At 41.0% G+C, this 17,077-nt stretch overlaps 1 protein-coding gene across 1 annotated transcript; it reads left to right on the plus strand.

Moving 5' to 3' along the window:
- The first annotated feature begins 8,816 nt into the window (after positions 1-8,816).
- LOC128369193 (CUB and zona pellucida-like domain-containing protein 1) lies at positions 8,817-16,130 on the plus strand. Its single transcript, XM_053330230.1, has 12 exons — positions 8,817-8,939; positions 9,456-9,658; positions 10,259-10,397; positions 10,483-10,813; positions 11,146-11,287; positions 11,374-11,517; positions 11,840-11,898; positions 13,797-13,987; positions 14,076-14,476; positions 15,108-15,207; positions 15,714-15,906; positions 15,985-16,130. Exons 1-12 carry the CDS (start codon positions 8,817-8,819, stop codon positions 16,128-16,130), a joined length of 2,172 nt encoding a protein of 723 aa, XP_053186205.1.
- Positions 16,131-17,077: the final 947 nt, after the last annotated feature.

A 17,077-nucleotide genomic window follows, 5' to 3' on the forward strand; every position in this document is an offset into this window, starting at 1 on the left:
CTCACATTTTACAAAAAATAGGAAAACTAAATTCCTGTGTTTACTTCCTGTTGCCCATAAAGTTAGAATAATTCTGTTTTCAGACACATTTGGTGGAGCCTCAGCTACCACCGGAGTACGTGGAGTTTGAGTTAGCACCTCCACGCTAAACACCCAGGTGCAGCCAAGCCAGCCTCAGCTCCACCAAAGGACCATTTTGGAGTGTGGGAGTCGCAGCAGAGCCGTGATTGATTCCCAGTTAAGACACTCTGGTAAGAAATGCTTTACATTATGGGCTTAAAACTGCCTTCAAATGGAAAATAACAGGATTTTAAACATGCAATTCAAAACGCCATTAATCGCGATTAACTATGGAAACTCTGAGATTAATCGCAATTAAAAAAATTAATCGTTTGACAGCCCTAATTTTTTTCCAACTTTATGGGCGACCGTGTGTGTCGTCCACGCCCCCCAAATATATCTGACCTATTAGATTGTTAGGGTTACCCCTCAGATTTAGGGTTACTGTGTTGATTTAGGGTTACCGTGCAGACTTAGCGTTACCCTGCAGATTTAAGGTTCCCCTGCAGGGTTATTTGTTGTCTGAAGGGAAGTGAACCAACCTCAGTATATTTTGATTTTTAAAATAAGAAAAATCTGTGTAAGTGATGCAAATCATTTGGTAACCATGGTAACACACACAAACATGTGAGCGGAGGGATTTCCCCATATCAGTCAGATAAAAGCAGAGTGTTGTATTTCTGTGTACTTCAGCAGTTCATTAAGTCTGTTAAAAGTTAGTAAAAAACAACTTTTAAGTCTTTCTGAGCTGCCGAAGTTCAAACTGGTCGATTTTATAATAATTGAGGCTGATTTGCAGTTTCATATTGTGACAAATGAACCGTGAATTCTCTCTAACTCTCCAGTTTAGAGCTTTTTTTTTTTTTTGCTGATAGTTTGGATTTCTTTATACTGCTCGGCTCAGCAGCAAACAGCAGACACATCAAGCTAAAGCTGGAAATTCAACATCTAGAAAAACCAATAATGACTTCAAATGAAGATACGATGATGCTTCATTTTACAGGTCATTTCATTTTACACTGATTTCCTGTCATTTGCAGGTAATTAGTTTATTTTTCAGGACATTTCACAAAGAGGATGGTTGTAAAAAGGTTGCTCCTCTCTCTCTCTCTCTCTCTCTTCTCAACATTACTAGTGTTTTTTTAGTGTTAAATCACTAATGTCAGTCTGTTAATTGTGTTTAATTGAAGCTCTCTTCATTCCTGCTGTGATGTTTTCTGTGAGAGTTTTGTGACGATGTTCAGATCGTCTGTTTAATCGGTGAAAGTGACGACAGGTGAGAATCATTAAGCAATGAGTCACTCTGCTCTGTGGAAGAACTATTCAGCAGTAAATGACAGTCTGTATAATTTGGTTTGTGTGTGTGTGTGTGTGTGTGTGTGAGAGAGAGAGACCGAAGGGAACTGTGATTGTCAGCTTTAACAGAGAAATCCTACATCAATGTTCTTCATGTAGTGACATTTCAGGAGGAAGGAAATGAGGAAGGAAGGTAGGGAGGAAGGAAGGAAAGAAGGAAGGAAGGAAGGAAGGAAGGAAGGAAGGAAGGAAAGGAGTAAGGAGGGAGGGAGGAAGGAAATGAGTAAGGAGGAAGGGAGGGAGGAAGGAGAGAAGGAAGGAAGGAAGGAAGGAAAGAAGGAAAGGAGTAAGGAGGGAGAGAGGGAGGAAGGAAGGAAGCAAGCAAGAAAGCAAGGAACGATGGAAGGAAGGAGAAAAGAAAGAGGGAAGGAGGGGAAGAACGAAGGAAAAATTAAAGAAGGAAGGAAGGAACAGTCAAAAGAGATGGGGTCAATTTGACCCATCTCTTTTTGATCTTTCTTTCTTCCTTTCTTCCTTTCTTCCTTTCTTTCTTTCTTCCTTCCTTCCTTCCTTCCTTCCTTCCTTCCTTCCTTCCTCCCTCCCTCCTTCCCTCCCTCCTTCCTTCCTTCCTCCCTTCCTCATCCCTCCCTCCTGTCCTTCCTTGACCTGAGGACAACAGCTCATGACTGATGGCTCCCTGAAGATGCAGATACGCTATTTCTTACTTTCTTTCTTTCTTTCTTTCTTTCTTTCTTTCTTTTCTTTCTTTTTTTTTACGCCTTCTCCATTTCACTGATTCATGACCAGACTCCCCGGGGAGCAGAGTAAATCACCCAATTACATCCAGTCTCCTCATTGATCTCTCTCCACTTCCTGTCACTGTGGAGCAGCAGCGAATGAAATACGAGCTTCTCAGCATGTGCTAGCATAATGCTACATGCTACACGCTGCAGCGGCTCGGCTAAATATCAAACCATTACATTCATATTCATGCGCTGTGGCTTCCTGCTTCAACTGCAGCCTGAACCGACTCATTTCCATCTTCAGTTTTATATCTGAATACTTTATAAAAGCTGCTTGAATTCATTTGTGGCCACAAGGGGGCAAAAGAAACCCCCGGACTACTGTTATTATATTATACTGATATATTTTGGAATGATTTAGTGATATTAAACGGATATTATACAGAGAGGGTTGGTGGAACTTGCTGGCTATTTTGGTTCATACATAGACTTTCTTTTTTTAACAAAATTAGTACCATGACAATTCTTGAATTGACAGAAAATGTTAAGTTTTCTGGGTGTGGGTTTTTTGCTTTATGTGTGACAGAAAGACACATACAGCAGCAGGTACACCATCGCCTCCATGTCCTCCATTGTTTATGTGTTTGTGTCGCGTATAAAAACCATGGCAGTTTAACGCAGCGTTGCTATGACGACCCCGCTCACGTTGAGGAGGAACTATAGTAATGGAAAAGGCTCCTAGTACCAAACCAAGTCGAGTCGTGCTACAACTGTATGGTGGAAAAACGCCAATTGGTGCAGCCATTACGAGCAGTTTGGGGTTCAGTATCTTGCCCAAGGACTCATCGACATGTGGACTGCCGATCTTCTGATCAGTGGACAACCTGCTCTACCTCCTGAGCCACAGATGTGATGTTTCCTTCAAACCGCCAGAGCACAAGTTGATAGAAAGTTCATAGAGTAACAAGACGGTGAACGGTGTTCTCAAACCCTCTTTCCTTCCTTCCTTCCTTCCTTTCTTCCTTCCTTCCTTCCTTCTGTCCTTCCTTCCTTCCTCCTGCCCTCCTTCTCCCTTCCTTTCTTCCTTCCTCCCTCCCTCCTTCCTTCCTTCCTCTTTCCTCCCTTCCTTCCTTCCTTCCTTCCTTCCTTCCTTCCTTCCTTCCTTCCTTCTGCCCTCCTTCTCCCTTCCTTTCTTCCCTCCTTCCTTCCTTCCTTCCTCCCTCTTTAGGCGGATCTGAACGCAGCGATCCGACTAAAACAACCTCACACAGTTGTGCTTTCCATTCTGCAGCAGTCATACCAGTACCTTTGTTTCCTCGCTTTCAGCTTCTTGTCTCCTCTGAGATGCATCGAAGTGACGAGAAAATCCTCAACGATGGCTCAGGGAGATCGGTTTTGGGTTCACGGCTGGAAAACAGGAAGAAACACAAATTAGCAGAGTAAAAATCATTTGTGGTTCAGTAGTTTGTTATAGAGACTGATTATACAGAAGTACAGCGACGGGTCAGAATATGAACAGTATATTGTCTGCTTACTTTTTTAGGTTGCCACCAGAGCCGAGGCGGTTCTGGTCAATCCTGTTCGTGATGTCAGTTTATGTGGTGGGTTTCCAAAAGCTACACAAAGACAAAAACTGTCAAAACTCAGGTCTATGTGCAGTATAACAAACCTGTGTAAGTCTGCAGGTAGTCTGTCATTGGAAAGGTGTACTTTGATCAGTTATACAACCCTGATTACATCCTGCCTTAATGAAACAATCAACCCTAACATGGAAGTTCAAAGTTCTCCTGAATACAACACACCTGATTATGTAAAAGCTTTATTATCATTACTACACACTTCAGATTATGAAGTAATTTCAGATCCCATTCTGACACGATAAACATATTTACTTGAGTATGATACCAAACATTCAGTAGATAACATCCATACTCAGTTTTTCCACAGAGGATCTTTTTAAAAAGGACTCAACTCTCTGTTCAACTATCTTTGTTAACCTTCGTGTCGTCCTCCCGGGTCACATTGACCCCGTCTGTTTTGACTGTTCCCTTTCCTCCTTCCTTCTTTCCTCCCTTCCTTCCTCCTTTCCTTCCTTCTTTTCTGTCCTCCCTTCCTTCCTTCCTTCCTTCCCTCCTTCCATCCTGCAAATGAACATCATACTGCATTGAAGAAGGCTTTAAACTAGCGATTGAGACCATAAACACATTTTGAAAACGTTTACTGAGGTTAGAAATCAAGTGAGAAGTTGGTGAATTCTCCATTGACTTGTATAGAGACGGTCGCCCCCTGGTGGCCTTTTGATAGAATGCAGCTCTAAGTTACTTCCTGGTTGGCCTCATTTCAGAGGACAGGAACTCCCCGCCTGGTGCTGACCCCTTACTTGGTCACCAGATGGTCAGTTTTCCTTTTGATGTCTTATCTAATTTAACAAAACGCCTGAAGCTTAGATGTTTACAGTTGTTACGGCCCACCTGACACAATGAGTCCCTCATGACACAAAAAATCCCTTACATTAGCATAACAGAAATGCATTTCATTACGTCTTTGACTTTATAGATTTTTGAAAGCCTGAGGGTTGTTAAGTGCCCAGGTCTGCGTTGGAGGAAGTGGTTTCAGTCTGGTCATTAACCAATTCTGGGGTTTTTAGTTTGTGGTGGAAACGTAATCTTTAACACTTTAATTATTTACTGTTCAATATTGCATTCAATAGCAACATGGACCAAGAAAACGTTAGCAGAAAGGCTTTAAAACGAGCTGCACGAAGTAAAGACAGATCACCAACGAGCAGCTGCTGACACTATTTATCTTCTGACTTGTTGTACAAAAAAATCTCTTTGTCCTTCTTCTGTTCTGCAGGACTCATTTCAGTGCTGCACATTTGTTCTGACAAAAAACAATAATAACTTCATCAGATTGTTCAGGTGTAATTTCCTGCTCAACGTGTCTCCCTGTCGAGCCTACCACAGTACCAATGGAGTGAGCTGCATGTCAACTGAGGATGCTCATTGATATTTGGCTCCTTTAAACCCAACAACATCTCACTCCTCTGTAGCTAACCCTTTAACCCCAAGTCTTATCCTTCCTTCTCCACTTCTTTAGTAAAGTCTTTGGTTGCTCTACGGAGCTTAGTCCCAGTTACACTCTAATGTCCAGAAGTGACCGACTGTCATCACGGGGTAGATAATTGTAGTCCAGTCAAGTAGAAAAGTAATTTATATTCTTAGGGTTAAAAAATCAATTTCTAAAACCATCCAATCTTAAAATTCTGCACCTCAAGTCAAAATGGATATGACACCACTAACCGTTACTGTAAAGGCCCATTTATGCTTTGGCATGGATGTTAACCAATACATCCACCAGGGGGCAGCACCGAGTCAAAAGTTTATGACAACAACAAACTCAAAAACAAACATGGCGACTGTGGAGGAGATATTGATAATGTTCCTCTTGCAAAAAAGACAAAAACGATATGTTTAAAGTTTCTAACCAACTCACAAAACCTTTCCTCAAAAAGTTCCTCCATTGTTATTTCTTTTTCGTGTCTCACTAGAGCACAGAGGGTCAAACTCACTGTCATTCAAGGGCCACATACAGCCTGATCCCATGTGGGCCGGATCAGTAAAAAGATGGAAGGAAGGAAGGAAGGAAGGAAGGACGGAAGGAAGGAAAGAAGGAAGGAAGAAAGGAAGGAAGGAAGGAAGGAAGAAAGGGAGAAAGGAAGGAAGGAAGGAAGGACAGATGTAAAGAAGGGAAAAAGGGGAAAAGGAAGAGAAGACAAGAAGGAAGGAAGAAAGGAAGGAAGGAAGGAAGGAAGGAAGGAAAGAAGGAAAAGAAGACAGGAAAGAAAGATGGAAGGAAGAAAGGGAGCAAGGACAGATGGAAGGAAGGAAGGAAGGAAGGAAGGTAAAGAAGACAGGATGGAGAGCGGGCTGCATTGGACTCCTTGGCAGGCCAGTTCTGGCCCACGGGCCGCAAGTTTGACAGAGCTACGTATGGAGTAGTGATAGCAACACTGCCCCCTCATGGTATCCGGTGGTACTGCTCCGTTTGGTCCGTAGCCGTAAGCTTTATGGAAACGTGCAGAAATACGGATGAAATGAACGCAGAGCACGAACAGAAGGCTCCGTCTGGATCCGTATTTAACATTGAGCATAAATGGGCCTTAAAGTGTAAATGTTCATTTAACCAGAATTATCCTTTGAGGTAGAAACATGTATAAACCACTAACACCCTGAAGCCTTCCTGATTTCCCTCCATGATTCCTCTTGACGTCTGAAATGTGAAAGGGTGAAGTGATGTGTGCAGCGTCTCTCACCCCTGGCATTGCCTGGGCGGCAGGTTAATTATCTCTATAGTTTTCACAAGTGGCGCCCGCAGCGGGTTTGAGTGACAGCATCAGGACCTGCGATGTCACAGAGGCAACGGGAGCAGCTAATTATTTCATGAGCACTCGACACTCCGAGGACTTCTTCCCTGTCTTTCTCTCTGTTTTTATCTCCTTCTCGCTCCCACAGTCACAATATTGTCAATTTGCTGTAGTGTGAGCCGCTGAAGGCATATGAGGTTATGAGTAAAGAGTGAAATGCTCCTCCGCTGTGCGCCTCCTCTGTAAAGATTTTGTTGCCTCGCTGCAGGATTCAGGAGAGAGAGATAAGCAATAAGCCTTCTGTGAGGAGAAGATTTCTGATTTATTCTGACATTCTTTTGTCACACTGGCCTCTTGTCAGGTTTCTCTGAACTGCCAGAGATGTATTTGAGGTAGATTTTTTTTCCTTTTTTTTTTTTCTTACAGTGTTGCCAGTGGCTCACTGCTCCAGTCTAATGAGCCATCTGGGCCTGGCGATGTACTTTGGCACTAAAGTCTCACATGTCCTAGTAGGGGTGACACTGGCACACATGGCTGCAAACTCAATAAAAAGCATGCTGGGTGAAACGGGGTTAATAATGCTCCTACAGCAACATGCCTGCAGTGCAGCTTTGGTAACAAATGACTAAAACTGTGATGTGTTGTGTGTAAGCAGAGCTGCCTATAAATACAGATTTAATACCCTGACCTGACAGACACACCAGCATGTCAGAGTTGTTGAACTCTTTGCACTCGATGTATGCAAATTGTCAAATGTGTTTTATATGTTTTGGGGCTATAAATATTTCAGATATCCTGATCACAAGTAAACCTCCATACATGAGTTTTAAAGTCAACCCATTACTGCAGATGTTACCTTCTTATCATCAGGTTTAGTCTTATTCAGTGTCACAGTATAAACAGGAACTGCTAATAGATCAATCCTGCAATAAATACAATATTCAATAAATGAGTCCTTCAGCTACTCTGACAAAGTAGTTTATTAGCTTTCCTGCAGCCGACTGAAGCCAAACAACAAATGTGGAGTTAATGTTATCGCATCACAATCCTTAAGTTCAAATATATACAACAGCCAATATATCCACAGTTGTTCCAGTAGAGCTCCAGAATATGAAATTGCAGAATATAAACTCTTTAGTTTTTCATGAGAGTGAACGTCAGTAACCTCGGCAACATGTGCTGATGTCATCTCCTCAGCAAAGTAAGAAAACAAAGTTATCAGGGCAGCTGGAACCTGAGCTTAGTCTCACAGGAAGTATATTTACATACGTTCACGGTTTTAGACCTTTGACCATATTTAACATTGACAAACATCATAAACTTATGTGATCATATGTACAGTTGAAACATAAATGATTTGGTGTGTAGCTGCTCTGTAAGAATAGATATAAAGACCTGCCTTAACCAGAATCTAATCAGGAAAAACATCCTTCATTATTCTCCCCAAACCTCAATAAATCACTCATTTCTTATAAACTTCCTTCTTAGTTTTCACAGTCACTCAATCATCAACTATATGTCATGAAAACTGTTCCTGCTCCTGTCTTTTATCTACCTTCCTCTTTTTGAATTGACAGCACACCAGATCAGTAAAATATTGATTAGCAGATGTGAATAGACTCTTTCAGTGTCCATGATGTTATGTGAAGGCAGTTTGGTCCAAGAAACAGCCGCAGAGTCGAGACCAAGATCCCTGACCTATGAGACCAACCTGAGGGGGAAACTGTCTTAAAAGCTGAACTCTAATCAGTGTTTGGTAATCTGACGTGGTTTCCTCTCTCTTTGGATCATCTCAGTTTCTCAAAGCACTTCATAATGAGGGAGGTCAGGGCTACAGGGTGGTAATCATTGAGGTAGGAAGGTCTATTTAATTCATGGTGGACTTCTTTAGGCTTGAGGGAACCACAGACTGGGCGAGGGATTTTGAATATCATGGTGAGTCTGGGGGCAAGCTGGTCTGGACCTTAGCATAACGTCTGAGCATCACAAGGCTTGCAAAGTAATAAACATTTTAAAGCTGTCATCCATGGAGCAGGAACTATGTATAAATGTGCCACACAATAACAGACAAGTTAAGGACAGTACATCCCCTTTTTATCAGCAATTTATGAGAGAAGTTAAGTTATGTAACTATTATACAACATGTTTGATGTTTAAACAGCTGGATATGCTCAGGTCTGTTGGTTCCAACCCATTTTACAGCTGGTCTATTGTTCTGAAATGCAGGGTACATGCAGGACATTTGGCAGGACCATCCCTGTCCTATGCAGACACCCTTACCTGTATATAAAGATGCTGCAGGTGGCTGTGAGAGGCAGAGAATCTGGAGGCAGAGGTGAGTTTGGACCATCATGGCTTCCACACAGGTGCTCCTTCTTCAGCTGCTGCTGTTCTCACTGCCGTCTGAATCAGCTTACATGGGGGCAACTGCAGCTTTCTCCTACAAAGGAAGACACCCTAATGGAACAATTGCGGTGAGAAATTTAACTTTTAATAATAGGCAACATTACATCATATTTTCCTTGATTATATGACAGAACTTTTTCATATATTGAATCACTTATCACTATTACTATTGTCAAACTCGTCTCATTTTAAGAACGAAATGCTTAACAGCTCCCCGCCTAGTCTTCTGCTCATATTGGACGTCTTTTGGTGAAACAAATGCACTTACTAGGAACACTGTAGTAGAAAAGCCAAATGCATCAATGTGGTGTTGCTCCATTGTATGTTTCACTCAGGTGAAGAAGAAGGTGGAAGGGGGCAGACTTCCCTTCTCGATTCAGTCCAATAGACGAGTGATCAGTTGGAGGGCATGACATTGTTCAGCAGGTTTGGTGCAATGTGGAAGCGGACCAAATCAAATAAAAATGCACCAAACTATAAAGTGTGAAAGCTTCCTTAACATTATAATGGCTGTGTTTACAAAACACAACACAAGTACAGTCATCTTTGAATAATATTTGTCTTACATTGATCCCTTCCTACAGCTGGAGTTTCGCTACCGGGACACTATATATGACTGTCAGTACTCCATTGACTGGAAGTGTTACAGGAGCAACTGTGATACTGTGCAGCATCGGACAGGCGTAATTGACAGGAGCACGAACACACTACCCGGTGTCCCTGAATGGTGTGAAACTGAAAACGTGTTGACAAAACATCTTCCTGATGACAAACCTTTCAATATGGGGTAGGCTTCTTATGTATTTTATTGCTGCTGAAACTCTTCCAGTTGCACATAATATATCACATATGATATATTTCGTGGCTCTGGTTATCATAAAGTAAGTAATCATAAGTAATGGTTATTAGATGAAGTACTTTAAAAGTGTTGTTTGTAAACCTACCAGGGAATCTTTCTGCTGTTGGATCCCAGCACATAATCTTATAAGTTTGAGACTACTGGCTCATGTGGATCTGGGAACAAGATCTGACACTGGAGAGCCGAACAGATCACCAGATGTTGCCAATCTGTCTTTTCTACGGTGAGTTTCTTGCATTTAGAGTGAAACAGTATCATCTAATCATCAGAAACTGTGTGGGGAATTTGAACTTCCTTGGCACGCCCAGACACTCTGGTGGCAAAAGGCCATGCAAGCCTATAAACACTGAAGTGAGCAGGCTGAAAGCATCATAGCCATCACACATTTTCACCCAAACCGTTTCTGGTGTCTGCAAACAAAAACACATGCCATCAGAATAATCTGGAAAATGCTAAACTTGGATGATTTGATCCTTTGGTTTAAAATTAATAATTTGTCTCTAACTTGTGTTAATGTGCTTATTCAAGAGTTCCTCAGAACTGCTCGCGGTCATACAGGCTGATGGCCTTTGATCCTGATGGAGACACAGTTAGATGCAGATATGGAAATACTGAAGATTCAGAGTGCAGCATATGCAACCAACATTCAGGCTTCCTCTTAGATGAGGTTAGTTAAAAAATCTATATCATAATTAATTGTAGAACAGACTGGAAGTTTGCCTCATTAAACAGGTAAATGTTCACATTTCTAGGAGTCGTGCACATTAAACTACCGCTTCGCTGATGCTGGCCCTAAAGTTTATGGATTTGAGTTGATGGTGGAAGATTTCCCACGATACAACATCACGCTGGCTTACTCAGACGGATCATTTTCCTCCAAGTCTCCACTGACTGTGGGGAGAAACAGACGAGCCCCCAACCCAAATCCATGGACCACCATGTCTCCACCTACCACATTTAGCCGGAGGAAGCAGAATACAACCAATGCTCCCACAATACCAATAACCCCACTACACAATGCTAAAGGACCACTGCACATCTCTGATTCCCTCAGCAAACTACCTTTGCAGTTCTCTGTTCTGGGTAAGTCAGGTTTTACTCCTCGTTGAGACACTCTGGCAACGTCTTAATATGTGATATTTACACAGAGCCATAGCAAGGATTTTAGAAACAGTGAAGTCAGAAGTACAAGTCTCACCTGGACTAGAAAGTTTCACCAAGCTGGAAAAAGGATCAAAGTCAATTCAGGAGAACGAGAAATAATCTTAGAAAATCCAAACACTCTTCTTTCTGATCGAAAACAGGCTCCTGCAACTAAATCATTGAATGTTCGTTTTAAGATTTCAGTTAATTATGGTATTCCAGTATTTCAGAACATGTTGCACAGTTTCAATTGATCTGTTTTTGATCTCCAGTGGACCCACCTGCTCCCTCATGTCAGGAAGGAGAGTATTTGCCAATGTTTGTGAATCCAACACCCCAACATGGAGATCACATCCATGCAGAGGTCAACAAAGAAGTGGAGATCAGAGTGAAAGCACGAGCTACATACTCCACGTAAGTGAGAACCATTCCTGTCAATTGAAGAGATAACATCAATATCACGAGGAAACCTGTGGTTTCTTTGATTTGTTTTCATACAGACTAGATGACATCATCATGAGTGGGCCACTGGGAATCAGCAAGCACAGGATCACACATGATCAGTTCGTCATTAGGTGGACACCTGCTCCAGAGGACTTGGGAGAGCATTATGCAGTCTGCTTTGCTGTTGAATCATTAACAGAGTGAGCCTTGGGTTCATTGGTTTTATGCTTGTATTAGTATGTGTGTAACACTGTGTTTTAGCTGTTTTAAACTATCACAATCACTATTACCATCCCATGCGGTCATTGGTTTAGTTTATTAATAAGATTCAAATTCATTCCATCCACTATATCTTTATACAATATATGAATGTTAGAATCTTACTGAAGTTACCTTAAATATACACTGTGTAAGTCTGCAATTAAAAACAATCTGCAATGAAAAATCAGTATAATTGAATTAGTGACATACATTAGTCCTCCCAGTTAAACGGTTTAATCAATATTCACCGATGCTTTTCAGGTCCCGCATCTATCAGTCTGAGATGAGATGTGTTGTGGTCGACGTTAAGAAGGAGCAAGGTCAGCAACACTCATGAAGTAACATGCAAAACACTGATGTGGTTAAACATATATTGTGTATATTGTTACAATATATGGAGAGGTTACTGTCATACTGTACGATGGTCAACAGCGTCGTCTTAAAGGAGGGAAAAACTTTTTTTTCCACTGTGAAAATAATGTCATGGGTGGGGCCACGTTCCTATTGGCCAGTCACACAACTCGATGGGTAGCTAGCTGAGCAAGTTGGTAATCAAAATCATTCCCATCATAGGAATGAGTGTTTAGCCTTAACAGGTTATGAGAGTAACAGATCAGGGGTATTAAAGGATGTTTAAATGGTTAGTAATGTGGAGATCAGCTCAGCTAACATCACTGAAGATTAAACATTAAATAGGCTATCCTAAATGTAAGCTAGTTTTCCATTACTGATGTGTTAGTAGTACTAGTAAAGCTTGGTAAACTTGGTAAGTTTCTACATTTGCACTTGCTAGCCTCAAACCACCTAAAGAGTAATTGCTTGTTCAGCTTGTTCATCATATAAAACCTAGCATGATGGCTAATTAGCGACTAGCTTTACTAGCGATTAGCATGCTAATAATATAATACACATTCATGAATATGAGTGCTATTCTTTGTCCATGATAACCTGACAAAAACACATCAGTAATGGCAAACTAGCTTACATGTAGAATAGCACTCATATTAATGAATGTGTATTATATTATTAGCATGCTAATCGCTAGTAAAGCTAATCGCTAATTAGCCATCATGCTAGGTTGTAGGCCTATATGATGAACATGCAGTTACTCTTCAGGTGCTTTGAGGCTAGCAAGTGCAAATGTAGAAACTAACTCACTACTCACTAAATAAGGAGTGAAACTATCTAAATCAACATATTCATTTGGTATTTGATTTAAAAAGTGTAAACCAGGTGAGTCTGCAAGTTTACCTAGCATGATGGCTAATTAGCGATTAGCATGCTAATAATATAATACACATTCATGAATATGAGTGCTATTCTTTGTCCATGACAATCTGACAAACACATCAGTAACAGCAAACTAGGTTATATTTAGGATAGTCTATTTAATGTTTAATCTTCAGTGATGTTAGCTGAGCTGATTTCCACATTACTAACCAGTTAAACACCTTTTAATACCTCTGATCTGTTTCTCTACCTGTTAGGGCTAGACTCTCATTCCTATGATGGGAATGATTTTGATTACCAACTTGCTCGGCTAGCTACCCATCAAGTTGTGTGTGTAATCATCTTACCCAAACATCGGAGTCTATGCGCTCTACTAAGGCAGCGCATCTGTGCCAGTGAATCGTCAATGGTGTAATGATTCAGTTTGACTCCCAAGACGATTCTCACCTGACTGGCCAATAGGAACGTGGCCCCGCCCATGACATTATTTTCGCAGCGAGAGCAAAATCCTGGCAGGAGAGCAAAGAAATTGCATCGAGAGAGAAAAGAAAAATGTCTTGAGAGAAATACTTTTTTTTAAGAGAAAATGTTTTCACACTGATAGCAAAAAATATATATATTTAAGAATTTAAAAAAGTATTTTGAGAGAGATTTTTTTTCTCAGAAAAAAAAAACAAACAAAAACTTTCTCTCAAAACTTTTTTTAGTCTTAGTATATTATTATTTTCTGCTATCGGTATGAACATTTTTTCTCTCAAATATACATTTTTTCTCTCATGACATGCTTTTTTGCTATCAATGTGATAACTTTTTCTCACAAACGTTTATTTTCCCTCTCAGATGATTTATTTTCTCGCGTGTAATAAAGACACAAATCTAACTCCATAGATATCCAGTTGATATGACTAACTCAGTATCACTGAGCTCACATCAACTTTTAAACGACTGGGTGGAAAAAATGGTTTAAAGAATATTTCCTTTGCTCTAGTTAAATCCAATGTGATCTGCGGTGAGTCCACAATGACAGTAGAGATTGAGAAATCATCCCTGTCTGGACTCCATGAGGATAACCTGCAGCTCAGTGATCCCACCAACGCCGCCTGCAGCCTCGAACGCCACTCAAACAGCACACACGTCATCGCTGTCATCCCCCTCAACGCCTGCGGCACTCAGCTCGAGGTAAAGACGCATCCACGGTTTCATTACCTGCTGTTTGTAATTACTGATGCTGCTTTGAGGACTGAATAAATAACCTTTCACTCTGCAGGAGGATGATGACAACCTCATTTTCAAGAATGAAATCATCATGGTTGACGACCACAGCGACCTGATCACCAGGAAACACCTGCTGGAAGTGGAGTTCTACTGCCAGTACCCCAAACGGGGAAATGTGGCACTGGGCTTCACTGCACACAGGACAAATGTCACAGTGTGGGAGAAGGGTTTCGGCACATTCACCTACCAGTTTGAGTTCTTCGAAGCCAATAATTTCCAAACCATGATGGATCAAAACTCATACCCTCTGGAGTATGATATAGGGAGCAGGATCTACATGGAGATGGAGGCCTCCTCTTCAGTCAACAACACTGAGCTGTTTGTAGAGTCCTGCTGGGCTGCACCATATGACAACTCCAACTACCAGCCAACCTACCCCATCATTGAAAATGGGTAAGCATGAGAAAACACCCTCTAGTGGTGGTGGGGGGACATTACAGGCTCTTTATGATAAGTTTGTACTGTCGTGGAAATTGTCATACAACGTGACATCTGCTCATCTCAACAAGTAAAGAACAAACCTAATCTATTATAGTTTCTGAAGTAAGAAAGAAATCATCTGTGATAGGTCAGCCATCTCAATCTATATCACTACAGCCGTTAGCAAATAGATACTCAACAGTTCTCTTGTTGTTTATCTCTGCTGTATACCCAAAACGGCACCTAGGGGGCATATCGCCACATATTAACATGAAACTGACAAATTGCCGATATATATCATCTGATATCTCAATTTTGGCTTTTGCTAGATTTCGTCGACCCCTTTTTTTGTCTGTGTTTGATTCAGACTTGGTATTTAAACTCCTCCACCTTCACATTTACTTTTTGGAAGTCTTTCGAAGACTTTTTGGAGTGCCTTCATCCTTTCAAGTGTTAACTTTAAAAAGTAAAAAACACACAAACACACACACGTTGGTAAACACCACCAATAGCATACTAATATTCTGTCCATATATTAGCATCTATCATAAGGCTTGGAGTCACAGAGACAATGTTTCATGTCTCTTTTTGTTGCTTTGACCAGGTGTGAAGTGGACGAGACTGTTGAAATCTATTCTCCTGACCATCAGACACAATTCAAGTTCAGCATGGAGGCCTTCAAGTTCATCGGACTGCATGACCAGGTGACAAGTATTTAGTCAGACTGGAAGAAATGACTGTGATACATTTTATTGTTTTCTAAAGGCTTAGAAGTGATAGTTTGGGTCCTGTGCTTATTTCCTCTTTTGCTGAGTTAGATGAGAGGATCAGTACCACAGTAAATCTCTAAAACTCGTAAATTAACATTGATGGACATGTTGTTTTTTAATCCATTCAAACACAGAAGTATTAAAACTACAGTTAGAGTTTTTGAGGGGATTATTAGAGCCCGAACGCTGACCAGCGCGAAGCCCTATTGTATCTGTAAACCGACATGCATAGGGGGGCGAGGGCCCGTTCACCGCTGCTTGCAGCTTTAATTAGTATTAGTGTTTGTTAGCTGGGTGCTTTGATCTACTGAACTTTACATTACTCCATGTTGGTTTTTGTGCAGAACAAGTGAGATGAAATGTGTTAACTGGTATTTGTTCACTTGGAGAAACATCAGTCTATCTGCTGAGATAATGACATCATGTCCTTTTATACTCAGGTGTACATTAGCTGCTCAGTCATGATGTGTGAAGCAGGGAACCCCAACACCAGGTGCTCACAGGGATGCATCAACTCCACACGGTCGGGCGATCACCACCATCACCATCGCAAGAGAGAGGCTGTCATCCAGAGTGCAAACCACTTTATTTCCCAGGGTCCACTGCGCCTCAGGAGATCAGCAGAGGGCACAGGTATGAGTACATGAAACAGGAAGAGTACACCTGCCTTGTTTGTCTGCCTAGAATTCAAATTGTTTCTTTTTCCTACAGACCAGACCAACCTGAATCTGAACCTGAACCTGGTCTTCATCGCTGGATGTCTTCTAGCAGCAGTTGGCATGATCAGTGCTGCGGTCATGTACAAAGCCAAAATGTCAAAGGACAAATACGAACCTTTGCCTGCATTTGAAAGCTAGAACAGAAGCGTGTGCAGAATACCAGTCCTATATTCATTATATCTGGATTTAAAAATCACTTTCAATCATTTCTGCTTTCAGGTTTTGGGTTTTCCTGTGACCTGATACCATCAGGTCACATTTGTTAAAGTTTGTCTTAAAACGATACTGACTTGTTCATATACATTAAAAGAGTGTTTGGTCACTGCCATTGCTTTCCTTCTTCATTCTTCCTGAGGTGAGGTTCTGTATATAATAATGAAAAAGGCAAAACAGCAGTATGAGTTTGAAATAACCCTGAATTTTTCATTTAAGAAGTAATTTTTATACAGAACAAGAACTGGATTCTATCCATCTGATGTATTTCCTATAACATTTGAAAATAATTAATGTAAAAGTGTTTATTTCAAAAGCAGTAGAAGGCTGATGGATGGTTGCCCCAGTAGTCTTCATCCTAACATTTTCATAACTAACTACATAACTGCAAAAAGGAAGTATCAAACTCTTATTTTGAAGGCCCATCCTTTTGAAGAACTCATCGTTTGTCTCGCAATATAACGGTCTGTCTCGCAATTTTCCCTCAGACAGACACTCTTTGCACTCGATGTATGCAAATTGTCAAATGTGTTTTATATGTTTTGGGGCTATACATATCTCAGATATCCTGATCACAAGTAAACCTCCATACATGAGTTTTAAAGTCAACACATTACTGCATATGTTGCCTTCTTATCATCAGGTTTAGTCTTCTTCAGTGTCACAGTATAAACAGGAACTGCTAATAGATCAATCCTGCAATAAATACAATATTCAATAAATGAGTCCTTCAGCTACTCTGACAAAGTAGTTTATTAGCTTTCCTGCAGCCGACTGAAGCAAAACAACAAATGTGGAGTTAATGTTATCGCATCACAATCCTTAAGTTCAAATATATCCAACAGCCAATATATCCACAGTTGTTCCAGTAG

The sequence above is a fragment of the Scomber japonicus genome, chromosome 1 (genome assembly GCF_027409825.1).
Source record: "Scomber japonicus isolate fScoJap1 chromosome 1, fScoJap1.pri, whole genome shotgun sequence".
NCBI classification, from domain to species: Eukaryota; Metazoa; Chordata; class Actinopteri; order Scombriformes; family Scombridae; genus Scomber; species Scomber japonicus.